Here is a 20,168-nt window from a genome sequence, read left to right as displayed (position 1 = left end):
CATCAAAGACAAAGCCCCCCCCCCATATAGCCATCACTGTTTGGGGCAGGTGCTGTTAGCGTGCAGCACCTGTGAAGGCCTGCACGGCTCATGAGGGGTGGGCGATCAGAGCCACGTCCCTCCCACCAATCACCCTGAGAAAAGTGCAGCGAGTTATCACGCAAGGATTTTGCTGACACAGTTACATGAAAGAGACTTTTCAATCCATTTGGAAAACGTGTACGGGAGGCACCGGGAGCTGTCGCTTCAACAAAAACCTTTCTATGAATGTTTTATATACTGAGTGCCTCTTGTGCTGCAAAGTATTTGGAAGCCACATTTTGTAAACTTGGGTTTTGGATTTTTTTCAATATATATATTTTTTACGTATTATGCAAGCTTCTAGAATGTTTGAATTGCTGATGATCGCGCGGTCCTGCCAATACACGTGGACATCCCTTACACGAGGCCCTACAGTTTAAAAAAGGGTCTCCTTACTTGTAATCGTCTCACTTGGATAACCGCAGCATTATTCAACTCAATATATTTTATGACAGCTGTACTAAAGAAACTTAAGGCTGCCCGCGGTGTCAGTGTGCGATACGTGCTCACGAGGACACGCGCGGGCTTCCGACTCGACGTGTTATTTGCAGTCGGGAAGACGCTTACGAAGTGCAAAGGTGATCGGGGCAGAGCAAACCCCCGTGGAGTCGATGAAATGTCTGCAATTGGCGACGGAGTTCAATGCGTGTCTCTGAGAGAACGTGAGAACGTTTCATGCCGCACGGTTCGTCTGCTGATACGCGCCCACGTCGTCACTCCGGACGGGCTGCATAGGTCCGAGTCACACAATAAGTATCTTGTTAAAGGCCAGGAATGTATTTTGTTGCCAATTTTTGTTTTACGTTGCCAAAAAAAGAATAATAAAGGACGAGTTTTTTGTTTGTGTTGTTGTTGTTGCCTCTTTTGTTGAAATTTCCCTCCGTTTTCATTATTCGTTATGCTCGTAAAGGAGTCGGCGGCGGGTAGGGGAGTTCTTGAAAAATGCAACATGTTGATCGAGTCATTGTTATTGTTCATGCGTGTGTTCAAGCGATTACCATGAGCATAATGTGGCCCACTGGAGAGAGCCTCGGCCGAGCACAAAGTCACCAAGTTCACGCGATCCAATTACAGCACAGTACGCGCAATGTTTTCAGTTGCATGAGAGGGGGGTTTAAAAAATTGTAAAGTAATTAAGTGAAGAATAATGAAGTGTTAAGTTATTCAAATTTGCTGAGCAACAGAAAAGTATTTTTTAAATAGAAAGCCATGTAGTTATGAAGTAGCCGTGTGGATTTATTTTCACCCGAATGTACACTGAAGCTTTCTTGTTCATGCTACATAAACGGTGGGTTTTAAACTTTTCCAACCACTATGACGTATTCTTTATAAGGTGTTACCAAATATCCATGACACCAGCTTTGAGGATAGACCAGAATCCGACTCTCCCAATACCAACATTACCCTGACTCTTACACACACCACATAAACACACACACAGAGCCACACACAGAGCCCCCCACACACAGAGCCCCAACCCCCCCCCCCCCACATATAAAGCCCCCACCCTACATAAGCCCCCCACACACACAGAGCCCCCCCCCCCCCACACACACAGAGCCCCCCCACACACAGAGCCGCCCCCCACACACAAAGCCCCCCCCCCCACACACGGAGCCCCCCCCCCTCCTCCCCACAGACACAGAAACAAAGAATCCCCGTATAGATTTTGGGGCAAGTGCTGTTAGCGAGCACCTAGGTTGGTACAGTACACGAGGGGATGGCTTGCCAGCACCACGCCTGACCGCCTTTGTCTCCCCTAGTGGCGATGTTTACACAGCGCACCAGCTCCTCGTTTGAGGCTGAGTCGACCCAGTCCCAGAGGACCGGTTCAAGAGAATCGTCACTGGCGTCGGCCGTGAGCGGGAATCGAACTCGGGTCGCCGATGTTCGTAACGCAGCCCCCCCCCCCACAAATCATCACACACGGCCCCATAACAACCACCCACAGCCCCACACACACACAGAGCGTCACATACACACAGAGCGCCCCACACACACACGCGCACGGAGCAACACTAAACGCCCAATGGCTCACAGACGGAGGCAGGAAGTAAATAAATAAATAAAGCGCGGCACTCGGGGAGGGGGGGGGCGGTGTGGGGTGCGCGCGCGGGGTTTATAAGGCTCGCAGGCGGCGGCGACGGGCAGCAGTTTGCACCCGAAGACAAGGGTCTGCAGACCGAGCTCACCGCACCACCTCAAGGTCACCACCATCAACCACCACCACCACCAACCGAGCATCACCGTCCGTCTCTGCTCGCCTCTCTCTCTCTCTCCCCAAGCCATGGAGTACAAAGGCTTGGCCAGCTGCTCGCTCTGCTGCTTCACATTCAGGACACCACGGGTACTTGTTTGCAACTCTTTTCTTTGGTTCGTCGTAAGATAGTTTCCGATGGTATCGTTGTAAAATTACAATTGTTGTTACGTGTGAATGGTTCTGTCGCGGTTGAAGATGGGTGAAGTTTTTTTGTTTGATTCGTTCGTGTAGTTTTAACGGTCGTGGTCGTGGTAGTTGGTGGTGTTATAGAGGTGCAGGGATTATGATGACTTTATAGAAATGCAAAATACGTCGTAATTTTTAGAGAGCTGTTTTGATTTGCTGCTGCGTTAAGTGCCTTTGCTGGAATTTGCGCGGCTGAAAAGTTCTAAGACAGCGACAAAGAAAAGCCAGGGGAATGTTTGGAAAGGACTGCAAATTCAACACGTTTTGGCTTAAAAGTGCGGCAATTGGGAGCCCACGTGGCTGCGTGCTGAGAGCAAGGCACCGTTGCAAATCTGTGAGGTTGAATAAACTGCCCCATGAATAATGATGATCTTGAAGGCTCGTCGGTCGGTCAAATGTAAACTATTATTTAAATCTATTTGACTTGCAAAAAAAGCAGACCTCGTGTGCAGTTCATTTTATTCTTGTTTGCGACCCGTGTCAAAGTTGTAAAACCACGAAGCAAATGCGATGTCGTTAGTACATAGCCCGTTATGAATTGCACGGTCAACATCGGTTGATCTTGGGACATTGTATACAATGCACGCGTGTCGATAGCAGGCTGGGTTTAATCACGGTGCTCGGATGTCTATTATTGGATTGCAGTTCGTTACATTTCACAACTCTGCATTCTGGAATTCATTAGATCCCATACGACTGCGCTCCCAAGATATTTACAACCAGATCACTCGGTCGCACCTCAACGGTTTACTCGGAGTAGTTTCACCTCGGGAGACAACATCTGATTACCGCTGAAATTCACCGCTTGACATGAGGACCGCGTCTAATAGACTATTCGGGATTGAATGTATCAGCACTAAAGTGTTCACAGTTAAAACTTGATTTTAACGGTGGCATTGTTCACGAATAACCCCCCCCCCCGACTCATAAACACACGTAGTCTTTTGCAGCTGCGTTCTATCGCTCAGTCTAACACATTATATATATACAAACAAGTTGTTATCACGGCTCCAAGGCCAGCTAGATTAATGTCACAAACGCGCAACAAAAATGGGCTTGGGTATACATTGCACGAGCGAATTTTTTTTTTGGCAAATGCACGTTAACTCTTTGTCCCTGGCCGCGCCTGACAGACGGCGGCTGTGGGCTGCACCGCAGCACGGCCCCTGACGCTGCTGGCTCCTCTGCTGCTGATGCTGCTGCTGGGGGCAGGCAACTCGCGCCCCGTGCGCGCCTCCGAGACGCTGTGCGGCTCCGAGCTTGTCGATGCCCTCCAGTTCGTGTGCGGGGACCGCGGATTCTACTTCGGTGAGGACGCGACCACCTCTCGGAGCGGGTTCGTTGCTTACAAAAAATGGAAGGCCGGCAGAGGGAGAGAAGAGAGAATGCCGAGTTAGAGCATTGGCGAACTGGCACCGGCGGAGTTAGAGTAGAGCTGACCACTCAGCACATGTTAGTTCTTCCCGTTTGCAACCGGAGTGAAAGTTGAACTTGGGGAGACCACGAAACGAATTCCGCGCGGCAAATGAAATTACGCAGCCCATTATAAATTGCATGGTCAACATCGGTTGATCTTTGACCATTTTCTATAAATACGCGCGTGTCGATAGCGGGCTTGATTTAATCGCAGTGCTCAGATGTCTACTATTGGGTTGCAGTTCGTTGCATTTCACAACTCCGCATTCTGGAATTCATTAGATGCCACACGACTGACAACGGGTTTATCTTGATGCACTCCCACGATATTTACCACCAGATCACTCAGGTCACACCTTACTAGGGCATCACATTTCGCTGGTGATGGTTTCATGATCCGCACATTGAAATTTATTTCATGTTTTTCATGAACGTACTTTTTCATTGCTATACACTCCACGAGCATTTCTCACAAGACAAGTTCGACAGATTGGTCAATGCACATTTGAGGCAATATGAATGTTTGCATCATCGTCGTGATGAGCGATAGTCAATCCACAGCTGGATGAGGCCTCCACCCCTCCCAAAGAAAGCCACCGCCATGTGTGAAGATCCTGCGAAGTAACCATCTATCTAGAACCTGTACATGAGCTGTTTTTATCGCTCCATCTCCTTGGTGGACGTGCACTCGGACGCGTTCCACACCTTGGCTGCCACTTCATCGTTATTCTTAACCATCGGGATTCGTCCCTTGTGGCGATGCGTCCTGCCCCTAGGCCACTTACTTTTCCTGAGCAGTTTCCACGGCATAGGCTTTACGTGTAGATTATCTGAATCCACGTGCTCCCCTTTCTGTCTGCGTTTCACATGTAAGCAGAACTCCCCTTAAGTGTCTCCAGACATAAATGTATCAAAAAAATTGTTTTCGTTAAATTGGCATATTGGCTTTCCAGAGCAAATATTATTCAGAGCATTTGTTGAGATAAAAATAAATCTCTGCACTGGTTTCCACCACCCTGGGCCTCATCTGCAGTGTTTTCTTCAGTTAAACGATAGCCCTGGTCTGGTTAACTTGAGCGTTACTCATTAACCTCGAGTTGGTTCACCCGTAAAAAACCAACAAAGCTTGCTCACATTACACCCTTTCATGGCTCCTGGGGCAGACTTAAGCTGTCAATCTTGAATCACCGCAATCGTCTTATAACTCAATCTAAAACACATTTAATTTTAACCATAAAATTATAAACGTGTGTATTCATTTGTAACCTGCAGATATTTTAATGAAAGCACTAAACTTTAATATTTCATCCCCAACATAGAATTATTTCTCCCCCTTCTCCCCTTCCGTGCCCAGTATTCATTATTTACTCCTGCTGCTCATCTCGAGCCATGCTTTCTCCGTCTCTCCTAAAGACTTCCGTGCCGAAAATCCATATTTTTCACGGTCATCTAGCCCTGGATAAGCAGTTGTTTTTTTATGTATATTGTACATATCCTGAGCATTATCTCACTACCTATGCAGGAATTAAGTTATCACATTGTGCCTAATTTCAAATTAAACCCAAGCTTTGGTGGTGCCCATTCCACCCTGTGGGCTAAAGCCAGTGGTAGACATTTCACATTCCGATGATTGGGGCCAGTCTCTCCATCAGACACCCACTGTTAACATCCTCAAAGTGGTACTTACTTTCAACAACTCAAGAGGGATGATGGGTGCTCAATAGCAAGAGTGGAACACTATGGCCAAAACCCCACAGGGCCGGATATTCTTAATATCACATTGCAATATTCTACACTCCAATGTGTTATAAATCATGCTTTAGGTAATACATGTCATATTAATTCAATGTGATTATGTTAACCAATTACATTATATTTTTGAGGCTGAACATGTGCAATGTATCCATTTAGTATGCATAGCAATTGCTATTATGGGTTTTTAAAATTTCCGTTTCTACTTGACGTAATACAATTCCAAACGGGAATACGTTTTCTCTTGTGAACAAGAAGACTGTAAAAGGTGGGGACGGCCACGATTGCTCAATTCCGAGTCGGCGGCTCTAAACGACAAATTGTCCACAGATTCAGTTTTGTCGAGCTGGGTGGTCTGGACACGGCTGAGACCTATGGTACGCGCGACAACGCTGCACCGCCCTCTGTGTGTGCTGTTAAAAATCGATTGCGAGATCCTCGGTGCTGACGTGCGACTCCTGTTGCAGTGCGGCACCCATCTTCACGCTCGCACGGCCGACCCAAGAAGGGCATCGTGGAGGAATGCTGCTTCAGCAAATGTGACCTGCGCCTTCTCGAGATGTACTGCGCCAAGCCCGCCAAGTCTGAGCGGGACGTCCGTCCACCTTCATTCAAGGTACAGATGCAGTACAGCAAGTACACCTTCTTTGTTAAACTCTTTTTTTCCTTTTTTACCAGGTAATAAGGCCCACTGAGCTACACAGATCTTTTTCAGAAGCGACCAGGTCACAAATGATAGCTCAACAAAGTGGCTTATCACGTGGAAAGTTGTAGCAGCCAAACAGTGTAATCGCGTGTGATTCTAAATGTGGAGGGATAAACCGGAGGACCTGGAGAAAAATCCACGCGACTACTGCGAGAGAGGGAGAGACACGCAGACTCCAAATATACAGCAGGCATCAGGGTCGGGATCAAATCCACGACCTCCTGCATACGAGGCGAGGGAGATAAAATCTCGCCACCACAGTGCCCTAGTCGTATTCTTCTCCCCCTGCCTTGCCACCACGGTCATACGCTCATCCAGTATTGTCCGCACGATGGTTTTATCCGGTTGGTAGCCTTGACGAGGTTCCCACACGGTGTGCAGAAAGTGGGTTGAGTCCCTCTCGTGAGCAGTGTTGTGTTATCAGCTCGCGTCAATTGTTTGTCCCCTGCTAGTCCAGTTTCCTCCCACACCGTTTCCTGTAAGAAGCCACTGTGGAAGGAGTCCACGGCTATCGAAAAAAAAACATCGGAGTTGCTATCCAGCCGTTGGCGACCAAGGGGAAACTATGAAGCCATAGGGGTGGGATGGAGTCTGAGCAAGTTAGAGGATGAATGTTAGCTGTGCCACAGCGCTGGGATGTGGCAGAGGAAAGGAAAGTGAGGGCAATGTGCAGTCACATCAATGGCATTTTCCGTTATTGTGACATTGACAGCACAATGTAACAATTCTACGCGGTGATTTTATTCAAATAATACTGCGATTATGACCTCGAGATCTGTGAAAAGAAATTAACAAACTGTGGTTTCTTAAATATACAATTCTTACCTATATCTTTAATATTAGTCCATATAAATTGGCATATTATGTAATTGCGTTTTTTCTTTTACTTATTAATTACGAGTCAAGAAATGTGTTGCCTTTTTGGTATTCTATTAGAATATCAGCTTCACAATTGACACATTGACCAGGAGCAGTTTTAATTACTTTACAAAATAAGAGACATTCAATACCGTTTATTCACGCGGGAACATTCGTTTCTCAAGTAGCTTCGCGAATGAACTTCAGTACGATCCTGCCCGCTGTGGAAGGTACATCCCACTGGGCGAGCCGAGCGCGGCACTGCCAACGATTCCGGCAGCACTGTACTAGACCAGTCTCTCAGTTGGTACAACATTGATCATTGGCACCTATAGAAAGTCATGCAGCAGCATCCTCATCATCATCAAATATCTGTGAAAACTACTGGACAGCGGTGAAAAGGAGCTTTATAGCTCAACGGATTCCTCCAGTCTAAATAAATATTCAGATTGTGATTCTGATATGCCACGGTCATTCTCCTTCTGGCAAGCGTGAGTGAGCCCACCCCTCTTTGTATCTCAACGTTGTGCAGCTACAACCACCTCATGTTTTACCCCTACCTCCTGGACTCTTACAGACTCTGGCATTAACTCCGCGCTTATACTATTCCAAAAGTCTATCTCCTATCTACAGACTTTACAGTGTTTAGTTCATCATTGGACCTTAGCTGCTCACCCCGAGCTATACATTCTCTGAAATTGCATTGTCTTTGTTCTGTTCGCCTTTTGGCACTCTCTGGTCTAACACTGGTGTGTTAAAAAGCAATGCATCATATTATCAGATAATGTTTGTTTGCATGTTCACCACAAGTACGTGTGGTTAGTGCAAACTTGATTCCTTGCAAAAGGAATCTACTTCGTTTCTAACATCTTGACACCTGTTTTATTGCCAGCAAGTGTCAACACCGATTCTTATGTTTTACAGTGTTCAGTTTCTCTGTTGTCAAGACTTTATTACCCAGTCTACAGGCTGACATACCGATTCCTTATCAGCAATCATACTTTGTTTTTTAAATGTTTTGAAACTTTACAGACATCGCACACATTTACTAATATTTGCACAGCTCATGCACATTTCTTTTGCTGTATTTACCGTCGCAGAGACGAATAGTGAAGTAAAATATCTACGAATAGATGAAGCTTTGAAAAAGAACTGCATAGCTCATCCGATTCCTCCAGTCTAAATAAAGATTTTGATTCTGTATTCACGTGTGGATTACGTGTTAATATACAAAAAGCATTTTAAGAATATTTTTTATTAAGCCACGTTCAAGTGGAAACCATTGTGTGGGCGGCCCACTCATTACACACAAAGTGCTTGCTACAAATGGACCACGATACCTCGCCGATCTCGTCAAGGAACATAAACCATCATTGCGCGCAAACTCCGGTCATTCTCGCAGCACCGGCGGCTTTTGGCTGCTCGCCATCGAGCAAAGACGGTCACCGCATCGCTCGCTTTCAGATGCGCTTCTGCGGCCGTCTGGAATGCTCTTCTTTCCGATACGAGGAACCCACTGGAGCTATGCGCTTATAAATCACGTAGATTTGAAAACTAATTTCTTCAGAGCTGATTTTTGTGTTTAGTTTGTTGTCCTTCACTCCGCAACCTCCGATTTGCACGGTTGGCTACTTACGGTGCGAAAGAAGCTCAGCACACACGCGTGCGTGCGTACGACGCGCGGGGAAGCCGCCCTACCCTAACACCACCTTCTCTACACCCCGCAGGATTTATTCAAGAAGTCGATGACGAACAAGTACTCGAACCACGCGGCGTGGCCCGAGAAGAGTCACGAGCACGGCAAGGTGCTCCCGCGCTCCCTGCCGGCGCCGAGCGAGCTGCGTGCCCTGCGGGAGGCGAAACGCAACCGGCAGCTCGTCACCACGCAGCGGCCGCTGGTGCCGCGCCAGGCCAGACCGGCACGTGCGCGGTAGACGGAGGGCGGCGGTCGGCGGCGGTGGGGGGAGCCGCCCCAGGAGGGCCTTCGTCCACGGGGAAGGGCGACGACGATAACAGCCGCACTCTGTCCGGGCCAAGATGCGACTTGCCACTAAGGACTCAACGATTGGAAACTTGAAAACGGCTCGAGGTGGGGGAGGGGTGGGAGGGCCGTTTGGCCTGAGAGCGGAAACGAGGACAGACTCCAGCACAGGCGTGCGAATGGTGCATCTCATGTTGCGAGAGGGACTGAGGGCATGTCTCATGTCGCATGTCTCATGTCTCATCTGTGAAATTTGACATTGCTGTTAAAAAAAAAGGAATGACTTGATAAAAGGCCTCTAGGTCTTTTAACTCTGCACTAAGCAGCACTGTCAAAAACAAATTATTACGTTCAATAGATGTGTGTTTAAATGCTTTTTGCATTATTATTTAATTGTGCTTTGCGTACTTGCACTATTAACAGACACTTAGATCAAATATACCTTTAGCATTGCTATAACATCACTGGCAGACTGCTCCATCGAATTATTACAAGCTTCTGCTAAATTGCGTCCTTCCATTTGTTTTTTTCCCTTTATACCTTATACAGTATATAAGAAAGAAAATGTATTTTCTGTAAGTGTAAAACGACACTATGCTATGAATTTGTAATGAACGCTGCGTCGTATTGAACATGGTGCTACTTTTGCTTGAAACGTGGAGCGTGAGGAAACAACCACAGACAGCAGCGAGCAGCACGCAGCACGGGGAGGCCCGGTTGGCACGGCGTCGTCACTCACGGTCACTGCAACCTCGGGCCGGACGCGAGCGCGCAGTGTCAACCCCTGAACATTTTTACCTTCTCGTTTGTGTTCGCCCCCCCCCCCCCGCCACCTCTCGCAAAAGCGACGACGTGCAGAGTTTTTCGAACAAAATGCGCGCAAGCGACGGTCACGAACGAATCGACTTGGTTAGCTCGCGGCCCGCGAAGGCGCTCACCGCAGAGCGCCGAGGTCTCGGGACACTTTGGTTTAACGCCGTTGTGTGCACTAGATCGACGGACGCGCGTTTAATTTCTCGTTGCACATCACTTGCGATTGTTTCGTCATTCTTCGCTGACAAAGTGGGACGCTCGAATTCACATTTGACCCCTCAGTGCGTCATTGAATTGACTGGCAACACCTTAATACGTAGAGGACCGCAGAGTTTGGGCAATCATTGGTAGCGCTGGATCGCCACATGGCTGCCTTCCCGCTCGTCTGTGGTTCCCCTTCGCGCCTCTGAGTCGTCCTCCCTCTCTCTCCCTTCGAGAGCGAGCGAATGCTGTGTGGTACGTTACAAGTCAAAATTATATATTACTATTATAATAATAAACAATGTATTTTGTAGAACCATTGGACAGTGCCATCTATCGTGATGCAGGGCAGAATGTACTGCAGGTACTGGACTGCTGTCTGTGACACAGCAGGGTAGATACTGACCCAACGCTTGCCCACTTAGTGGGCAAGAAAAACTAATTAAAGTGGTCTCCGATCAAACAAGCATGGTTCAGTGCCCATCTCCTGTTTACACCTCTGAGCCAGTGGTGGAAATTCCACATCCTTATTATTTCATCCGTGGGAAAACCACCGTTGTCAACCAAAGTAGGGCAGTACTGTCACATTTCTGCAATTCTATATTTTTTCTTCTTTGAAAAAATTGTGGGGGGAAACATATTTTTTTAAGATACACGTTTTGACAGTTTTCTGTCGGGATGAAAATGTTTTAAGCATGTTTGTGTTTTTAGCTGTTGCATTTCAACGTTATAAATGCATTTGCTAAACAATTAAAAGGTAGCGTTGACATTGTTTTGGGTAAAAATTTACTTTTAACCGTCACTAAATTTTTCCTACGGCGAGTTTCGCCAATATATACACCAAAAATTGTCTACATGAACCTTATGACAAACATTCGGTTGTTTAAAATATCCCCCCAAAAATGTGCACCGTCTAAGGGAGCACGTGATGTCCCATTTTGCAAGCGTACTTTGCTTCGCTGTCTTGAGTACTTGACTACACACGCGAGAGGGGTTCGCGCGGCTGAGATTGATACAAGCAAACGAGGCCTGCCTCATGCCATTTGTATCTGATTAGGGCACTATTTATTTCATAATTTGTTATTTCCTGATCACGTGTCGACAGTAACATCATTCGACACTGATGTGAGCTGCATTACAATGTGGTACAAAAAGCAAAAAAAAAATGTTAATTTCGCATTGTGTTTTTTTTTCCTTTCCGTCATTGCTATTTTTTTTTTATATCCAAAGGCGTTAACACGAACGCGTGCTCATTGCTGAATGAGTAACTGTGTTGTAAATATGAATGTGATATGGTATTATACAAAAAGGCTAAAAAATATTTGCCTTTGTGCACCTTTGTAGATTTATGACTTTCAGTTAACTTTTTTTTTGGGGGGGGGGTTCTAGATTTGTTTAATGATACAATGACATGCATTGTTTTATTATTGGCCATGTCCAACACAATTGCTGCAATGCTAACCAGCAAAGTATTTAATCGAAAAAACACTGTTCAGCTGAGAACAACAGTTTTGTGGTTGTTTAAAACTTAATTAGGCATGAATGTGCGGTTGGACATTCACATTACAATAATTGTATTCCAGTTAGAAACAACAATCCTCCTGAGGACACGAGCTTTGCTTCTGTCATTAAATTACAAAGTTCTGAAATATTCAAATATGTACCGGATTATAAATCGTGCCCTACAATTTAAACCACGGAACATGCGAAATCAAGCCATCTTGAACTCAGTGTTTTGATCGGAAACATTAGAATCCCATTGCCACTAATTGGGGTACCACGGTGGTGAGATGTTAACTATCTCGCCTGGTATACAGGAGGTCGTGGGTTCAATCCCGACCCTGACGCCTGCTGTATATTTGGAGTTTCCATGTTCTCCCCGTGGTCGCGTGGATTTTTCTCCGAGTGTACTGGTTTATCCCTCCACATTTAGAATCAAAGGTGCATTTAGAGAATCTGGCTGCTGGACACTCCCGCGCGATAAGCAACTTCGTTGGGCTATCATTTATGATAGCCAGGTCCGCTTCTGAAAAATACCTTTTTAGCTCAGTGGACCTTACCTGGTAAAATGTAAAAAAGTTTTTTAGTTGAGAACAACAAGAAGAGCCATAATCTCTCTCGTGGCCGTGCCTTACACGCACGATGCGCTCCCATCCCCTGGGCGTACCATCTCGTCTCACGTAGGGCCAATTCCATGCCATTTCCGCTTAGGTTATTGTTGTAATTTGGCTGTAACGCATTCACATTTTAACTTAATCACCTCTTCCTTGAATGCATGAAAGCATGTAAAATGCATTGTCAATGTATATTTAATGACAGAAGCAGAGATTGTCTTTTAGCTGGCATCCCAGGAATTGTTGTAATATTAATGTTTCCAACTGCAGTCAAGCGGGGTTTTTTGTTGTTGCAATATTACATAGTTCTGGCTGCAAACCTACTTGCCGAACATTTTATTAATCAACTGCAATAATAATAAGAAGAACAACAGAATTCATACGATATTCCCTTTATCTTAAGTACCGTTTAAATGTGTAGTGTTTTGCCGTCAGTAAAAGTGCGTAACAAAACAAAAATGTGTCCTTTGCAGCACATCGTAACCTGACCACTGCAAGATCCAGTTTATGTTCAGGGGAATATGTACCTGAAAGGAGGCAAGCGAAACCTCTGTGAGGGCGTGCTGCTTGCCAAGACGTTCACTAAAAAACCCACGTGTCGAGCTTCCACAGCAATGCTGAACTGTGCGTGCAGTAAGCAACTTACAATTTGCTACGACAGCACAAAAAAAGCGGTGACCCAGACAGATCCGTCGTGGACCGCAGCAGGCTCGCGCGAGGACTGCCATGTGTGTAATGTATCTTGTCTTTCGTGTACCGGACACTGTAATCAATAAACCACCGATTAATCTTCTCTTGCATTCTGCTCCACAGTTTTGACTCTGTGCGTCTATAAGTTTGATAAATATGGGCGTGCCGAGTGAGGTTCTAGCTATTCGGAGTCATCATCATGATCAGCCATGGTCAAATAGTGAATTAACTGCTGCATGAAGGCCTCCCCAGGTCAATGCCATCACTTACAGATCTGCGATCTCACAATCCATCTCTCTCCTGCACAGGAGCTGTTTTAATCACTCCATCTCTGCGGTGGAACGTACTCTCAGGTGTGTTCTCACATCGTCACCAGACTTGTCCATCGGCAAACTATTAGTATTTTTACCAGGTAAGGCCCACTGAGCTATATGGGTGTTTTTCATAAGCGACCTGGTCACAAGTGATAGCTGAACAAAGTGGCTTATCGTGTGGAAATGTATAGAAGTTTAATACTCTAAACGCGCGTTTCTAAATGTGGAGGGGAAAAACAGAAGACCCGGAGAAAAATCCACGCGACCACAGGGAGAAAGACACGTAAACTACGAATATACAGCAGGCGTCAGGGCTGGGATCGAACCGACGACCTCCTGCATACCAGACGACGTAGTTAATATCTCACCACCATGGCGAGACGTTCCTTATAGCACTGGTCTGCCCACACTCACTTTATTTCGTGCATTTGTTCTCTGATTCCCAAGAGGTCTCTCTCCAGGCTCCATTACTTGTCACACTTTGTTGCATTTCCCTTCGTCAGTGCCCATGTTTCTGATCAATGTCATATTAGGATATGCGCAGTGATTGAAAACGTTTCTCTGCAGGTGCATCCACCTTGCTTTTCATTATCGAAATCGGTTTTCCAAAAGCACACTCACCTGCTTTTTACCCTTTATTATCTTATAAAGTTTCGCTCCAATAATATCGTTCATAGCCGCCATGAGTAACAGGTGTGATGACGTTCGCGATAAATCGTGCCAATGATCGTTAATGTAGCCAACCGATGAGCATAGCTTGGCGACGTACGGTGCGAAAGAAGTGCAACATACATACATACAACCCAAAGCCCCTATATTCTGGATAGATGCATGAATTGCGCAGCTGCAGCATGGGACTGGCATGACTCGGCAAGCGGCGTGGATAGCACTGGGTCGCGATAGGCTCAGAGCAGATGGACCAGCACGTTCGATGCCTCTCCTTCCAACGGAGAAATGTAAAAGCGAGCTCGGAGCCACAGAGGGGGCACCGAAAGGTGGGTCACATTCACGGGAGCTATCATGTTGAACTGCCAGTAGAGCGCACTTTAAATATATAGTGTCTATAATACTTAACGAACATTACTATAGCTAAAATAGTCATTGTAGTAACTGCGAATGATATTTCACAGCGTGTAACCTCGTGTTAAATTCAAAACACAGGGTGTGGTCCTTTTGTGAGGGAGTGATGGTTGGGCAAGCTGTGCCTGTGGGGCGGCGTGACTTGATGTGATCGCCTTACAGGTTCATGAGGAGCATTTACATTCATCGAGTCCCCATTGTGAATCGTAAAAGTAAGATCATATGATATGCTGCGTATGGTTGGCAAAAACACCAGCAAGCTGCAGCGCGTACAACATTCTTTGGCACGTGCTGTCACTGAAAGATCCGGCCATGTCCATCCAGTGCTCGCTGAGCTGCATTGGTTTTCCGTTGCTGAACGAATACAATAATACATTACAAGCTTGCTGATCTCGTCAAGGAGCATACACCATCACGCAAACTCCGGTCATCCTCGCAGCAGCGGCTTTTGGCTAGCCTTTATACAAAAACGGTCACTACATCGCGCACTTTCAGATGCGCTTCTGCGGCCATCTGGAATGTTCTTCTTTCCGATATCAGGAAGCCGCTGGAGATATGCACTTTAAAATCTAGATTGAAAACTCATTACTTTAGAACTGCCTTTTGTGTTCCGTTTGTTGTCCTTCCCCGCACCTCTGATTAGCATGGTTGGCTACGTACGATGCGAAAGAAGTTCAACACACATACGTACATTGTTAACTGCACGGGTGAGTTTGAGCAGGGCCTCGTCGGCCATACACATGGTTGAGCCTGAGTTGGGCAGAATAAATAATGAAAATAAGTAATTCAATAAATTTTGGGACCTGGAACATCAGACCACGCATGGACAACCTTAATTGTGAACGTCCAGAGTGCCTCACTGCAATTGGTGACCCCAAAACGTAGGCGGGGCAGCCTGAGGGACAAAGAGGAGGAGGAGGAGGCTGTACCTTCTTATGGAAAGGTAAACACAGGAGGAAGAGTGATGGCTTCACGGCCGTTGATTTTTTGCCATCAAGAACGAACTCGCGATCCAACTCAACGAGTTCCCTATGGGAAAGCAACAAGCGGCTCACTGGGGCCCCTCGGTCACCGTGCCGCCATCTCCGGTGGCGTGTGCCCGGACACTTGCACACCCACGACGGTGAAGTCGACGAGGAATTCGACACCAACCTTGACCAAGTCCTCTTCTGGTGTTCTGGAGGGAGACAGAGACTTATCTTTCTCGGTGACCTCAATTGCCAGAGGTCAAAGGGACTCAAACCTCTGCGACGGAACTATTGGCAAGGAAGGGGCGGGAAGGGTCAACTCCAATGGTATTCAGCTCTTAACTCAGGCTCACCATCATCAACACCCTGTTCCACCAGAAAAGATCATCAGAATAACAACATGTCTTTATACTGGAGGAATCCGATGAGCTATAAAGCTCTTTTTTTACAGATCACAAAAATGGCTGTATCCACTGGAATTATGCTAGGAGCTGATAACTGCTGCACCTATCACCGACTCATCCACTCGGGCATGGCCATCAAACTATGCAGGTCGGCATACATTTATTTTCGGGGCATCCCACTTATGTTTAGCAAACTCTGGATGTGGTGTGAGGGTCTTTTGACAGAAATTTCGCCACATCTCTACGTGGCCCAAACCATTTTGTTTGAGTCGTACGATTCCCTGAGAACCTACTGCGTGGAGTTAGAGCCCCAACTTTCAATCCACTGCTGGGTGATAACCTTCCCACCCCATGTAGGTCATGGGAGTTGTTTGACCGCATCATTTGGTGAAGAGGGAGGTGCAGGACTGGTTTGGATATCACAAACCACTGACCTTAGCCATGGCCCAGAATCTGATTCACACCATCGGGTTCATTGCAAAGTTCAATCGCCCACAGTGGCACCGCTCCCCCAAAATATTTTAGCTATTTGAAAACAAATATTACAACTATGCGTAGTCTAAATGAACGTTCACATGTTTTATTTTACACTATTCTGACGAGGGTTGTAAGCTGAATGTGATGTGTTACGGTATTTTGGTACAAACATAACCTGCAGGACGGCAATGTACTTGAACAACAGTGCCACGAGGCTAGGGGTGGCAGAGAAAGGCCTCAAAGACGTTGTAAGGAAAAACGTGAACACTAAATTATTTTCAAATGTATTTTTTACGTGATAGAAATGTACATGCTGACATGATTTTTTTTCCCGCAGCACACATTTAAAAGATTAGAATCAGCTGTCTCTGGCTCGCCGCGCTTCGCTCTCATCGAGCGGCGAGGGGACGGGCAATCGTTTGGATCATAAATTAGATCTGATTCGATATTTTTTCCATGAAAGAGAAAATCTGAATCGTGTTACGTGTTCCGACTTACCTTGCATGGATTGGAATGTGACCTGACCCAAAAATTTGGGTAATATCCTGATTGCCTAATCGGCTTCCGGGGGTTGGATGGCATCTTTTGCAGTTCAGCATCCTGGGTTAGATTCCAAAGTAGTGGTTCGGGTGTGATTTATTGGGTTGCAATGGTTGTTTATCATTAGTAACGTGCAACATACCGATAATATTTTCCTTCTTTGTTATGCTGTCCAATGTTTTACTGTTCAATAAAATAAACTTAACTAATTTTCTCACTTGGGAATCAAACCTCACGACTTCTAATTAAACCAGGGGCGCCTGACCCTCTAAACTTCAGTGGCCTGGCCATCAGGGGCTATTTATAACACACAGTGCATCCAAATAAAAATGTGATTTGGATCACATTTTGCTGACAAGCGATGGCTTCCTAGAAAACGTGAATTGGATCCAATTAGCGTGGAATCAAAATCCAATAGTCAACAGACTCTGAACCGTTCACACCCTCGCGTACAATCCGAGCTGGGCCCGAGAAAGTTTCGTGATTGGTTCGCCCCGTGACTGTCACAGGAAAACACCGCCCATGTTTTTAATTGGGCTGATCCCAGGACAAGTGGCAATGCCATGGAGTCATCATGGACTGTGATGTCAACTGTCCAACCCTCGCACCAAGCCTTGGCGTCGTATAGATGTGCTTCTGCGGCCGTCTGGAACGCTCTTTCTTCCGATATTAGGAAGGCATTGGACCTATGAACTTGATTGAAAACTCATTTCTTTTCGTGTTTCTCATTTCTTTTCGTGTTTAGTTTGTTGTCCTTCCTCTGCACCTCCGTTAGCGCGGTCGGCTACATACGGTGCGAATGAAATGTAACATACATATATTAGACGGCCCAATTTTTCTCTCTCAAAAATTATTTATTTACAGTTAAAATATCTTCACCTAAACGGATCCTATGTTAACCCTTTGCCTAAAACAAGTTGTTTGTAAGCTTACTTTACATTCATAACCACCCTACCTACGTAGGCTGCAATTTCTGCCAAGTGAAGGTGCCACGCTGGCGTGTAACACTCGGCCACCGTGGTTAGGGAAGGCGGTGCTTGTGGAGATGGGAGGAGACGGGCAAGAGGTGTTGACCCCATTTGAATCTCAACGGTAGAGGACCGATGATCGGGCTGTGTAATTGGGCCTGGCTCCACCCAGCCTTGTGCCGAGTGGCCATGTAGATGAGGTCGCACGAACTCACGCGTGAACTGATAATTATATACAGAACCATCGTTCATCCAAATTGCATCTCACAATCGTCGAGGGACCACAGGTAAGTTGGAAGGCAACCAGGTGGTGAGCCAGTGTCAACAATTTCCCAAGCTCTGCAGTCCTCGATATATAACGATGTTTGCAGCCATCAGAAGAGCAGTTATACCTGTGGGTGGAACCCGAAGCACCCGGAGAAAAACTGCGCATGCGAGGGGACAACACTGTCCAAATTGCCGAAACCGTCATTTATGAAATATTTTCCCTGTTTAGGCAATGTTATTAACGAACGTGTTGAGTTTTAAGCGACTAATGACAGGCAGATTGCATGTCTCTGGCAGTAAATGAGTCATGTGACAGCACTGGTGGCTCACACCTCTGCTTGTGTGAATGATTATTCGATGAACATTTTTCCAGGGAGCAGCAGATTGGCTCGATCCCATTGGATGTCGATACAAATGGTGAAGTGCGTTAAAAAAAAGTTTCAACATTCACTTCCGTACATGAACTTCAACTGTTTACATTATGTCTTCTGGTGGCTGATGGAGCCAATTCAATGGCGGGATGGGAGAAAGGATTTGTCAGCTGTTGGCATTTTAAGAAAAGTGTATATTTTATGGTGTATATCAATATATATTTTTAATTCAGGAATACCACACTGAGTCCAATGACCAATGTTTGCATGAGGGTCCTGCTCAATTGTGATTTTATTTTAAGATGTGTTCAGCCATTTAATGATGAGTTGTATTCATTATAGACGTGGGACGAAACCGGAGCACCTGGAGAGAAAAATAAAAAAAGCATGCGATTCAAGAGCCGAATGGCTCACAGGGCTATACCTAATAAATGAACTTGAAATAAATAAATAACCTTGAAGATTGAAAACATTAATAATAAAATATTAAAAGTGAGCATACTGGCAGTCTACAATGTAGACTGTAGCCTGGTGTAGACTGTAGTCTGGTTTTTCAGCTGGTGAGCGTATTGGCAGTCTATAATGTAGACTATAGCAATGGTTATTAAACTGAACCTGAGTGAGCATACTGGCAGTCTATAATGTATACTTATTCTGGTTCTTTCAGTAACAAGTTTTTTTTTAAATAAACACCAAAACCACGACGTTTCGATTACAGCACAAGTGGTCGTCATCAGGAAAATGGGGGTTAGACTCTAAAGGCAACCTGTTTGTAAAGGATTGAGATGGGCGTAGCCCAAGTGTGTCAGCAACATGGGCAGGGCAGATAATGTTAATGTAGGAGCAAAGACATGCAACTGCAACTACACCAATCAAAGGGCCGCCAGGCAATCATTAACCCTCTCTCCACACACCCACAATGCTGACGGCGGAGGTTAACAAGAAACAACACAAATCAAGTCATAACCCATGATTGCTGAGTTTATAACCATCCTCTAGGTTGAAATTGTGTCTGTGTCTGTATATATAGATGGCTTCATTAACGCATCTTTGTTGATAGCCAGTAGGCTTGAAAAGTACCATCTTCTTAGAGAAATACATTTCGTATGAGCCAACTGCATTCAAATAATGATCAGCCACGGTCTGACGTAATGGTCCTACCGTGTTTCAAGTCTGCCTTGTGCTCACGGACACGGTCCAAGACATGTCGTTTAGTTTCCCCAATGTAACAGCTGCTGCAGGTACAGCGTAGTTTGTAATATTACGTAAGTTTGGCTCGACACACAGTCATGGGTGACGCTTCTCATACATGAACGTGATTGTCGCAGAGGTTCACGGTTTGAAACCAGCGGCTGCCCTGGTCATTACTGGAGGTGTAGAGTATGTGCATTGAGCTATCACTTGTGGTCATGGGCTTTAATGCAAATCAATTTATAACATTTTTGACATGTGTTTTTCTGGATTTTTTTGTTGTTGTTATTCTGTCTCTCACTGTTCAAATAAACCTACCATTCAAATTATAGACTGATCATGTCTTTGTCAGTGGACAAACGTACAAAATCAGCAGCGGATCAAATACTTTTTCCCCTCACTGTATACAGTATATTTTTTCCATTTTATTTGCACTGAAATTATATTGAAACAAATTATTTGGTCATGATGATGCTGCTCCTGCGTTGGCGGTGGTGCACAGACACAGATAACAACAACACCAACAACAA

The 20,168-nt window shown here is 45.7% G+C and overlaps 1 protein-coding gene across 1 annotated transcript; it reads left to right on the top strand.

Moving 5' to 3' along the window:
• Positions 1-2,245: 2,245 nt before the first annotated feature.
• Positions 2,246-13,161, top strand: LOC144722932 (insulin-like growth factor 2). The gene is made up of 4 exons (XM_078601357.1): positions 2,246-2,428; positions 3,661-3,835; positions 6,163-6,311; positions 8,987-13,161. The coding sequence occupies exons 1-4, from the start codon at positions 2,369-2,371 to the stop codon at positions 9,191-9,193; spliced, it is 591 nt and encodes a 196-aa protein (XP_078457483.1). The 5' UTR covers positions 2,246-2,368; the 3' UTR covers positions 9,194-13,161.
• The last annotated feature ends 7,007 nt before the right edge of the window (positions 13,162-20,168 follow it).

Source organism: Lampetra planeri, chromosome 16 (assembly GCF_965212315.1).
Source record: "Lampetra planeri chromosome 16, kcLamPlan1.2.h2, whole genome shotgun sequence".
Taxonomy (NCBI): domain Eukaryota; kingdom Metazoa; phylum Chordata; class Hyperoartia; order Petromyzontiformes; family Petromyzontidae; genus Lampetra; species Lampetra planeri.
Note: the sequence above shows the minus strand (reverse complement) of the source record. Positions and strands in the feature narration are given on the sequence as shown.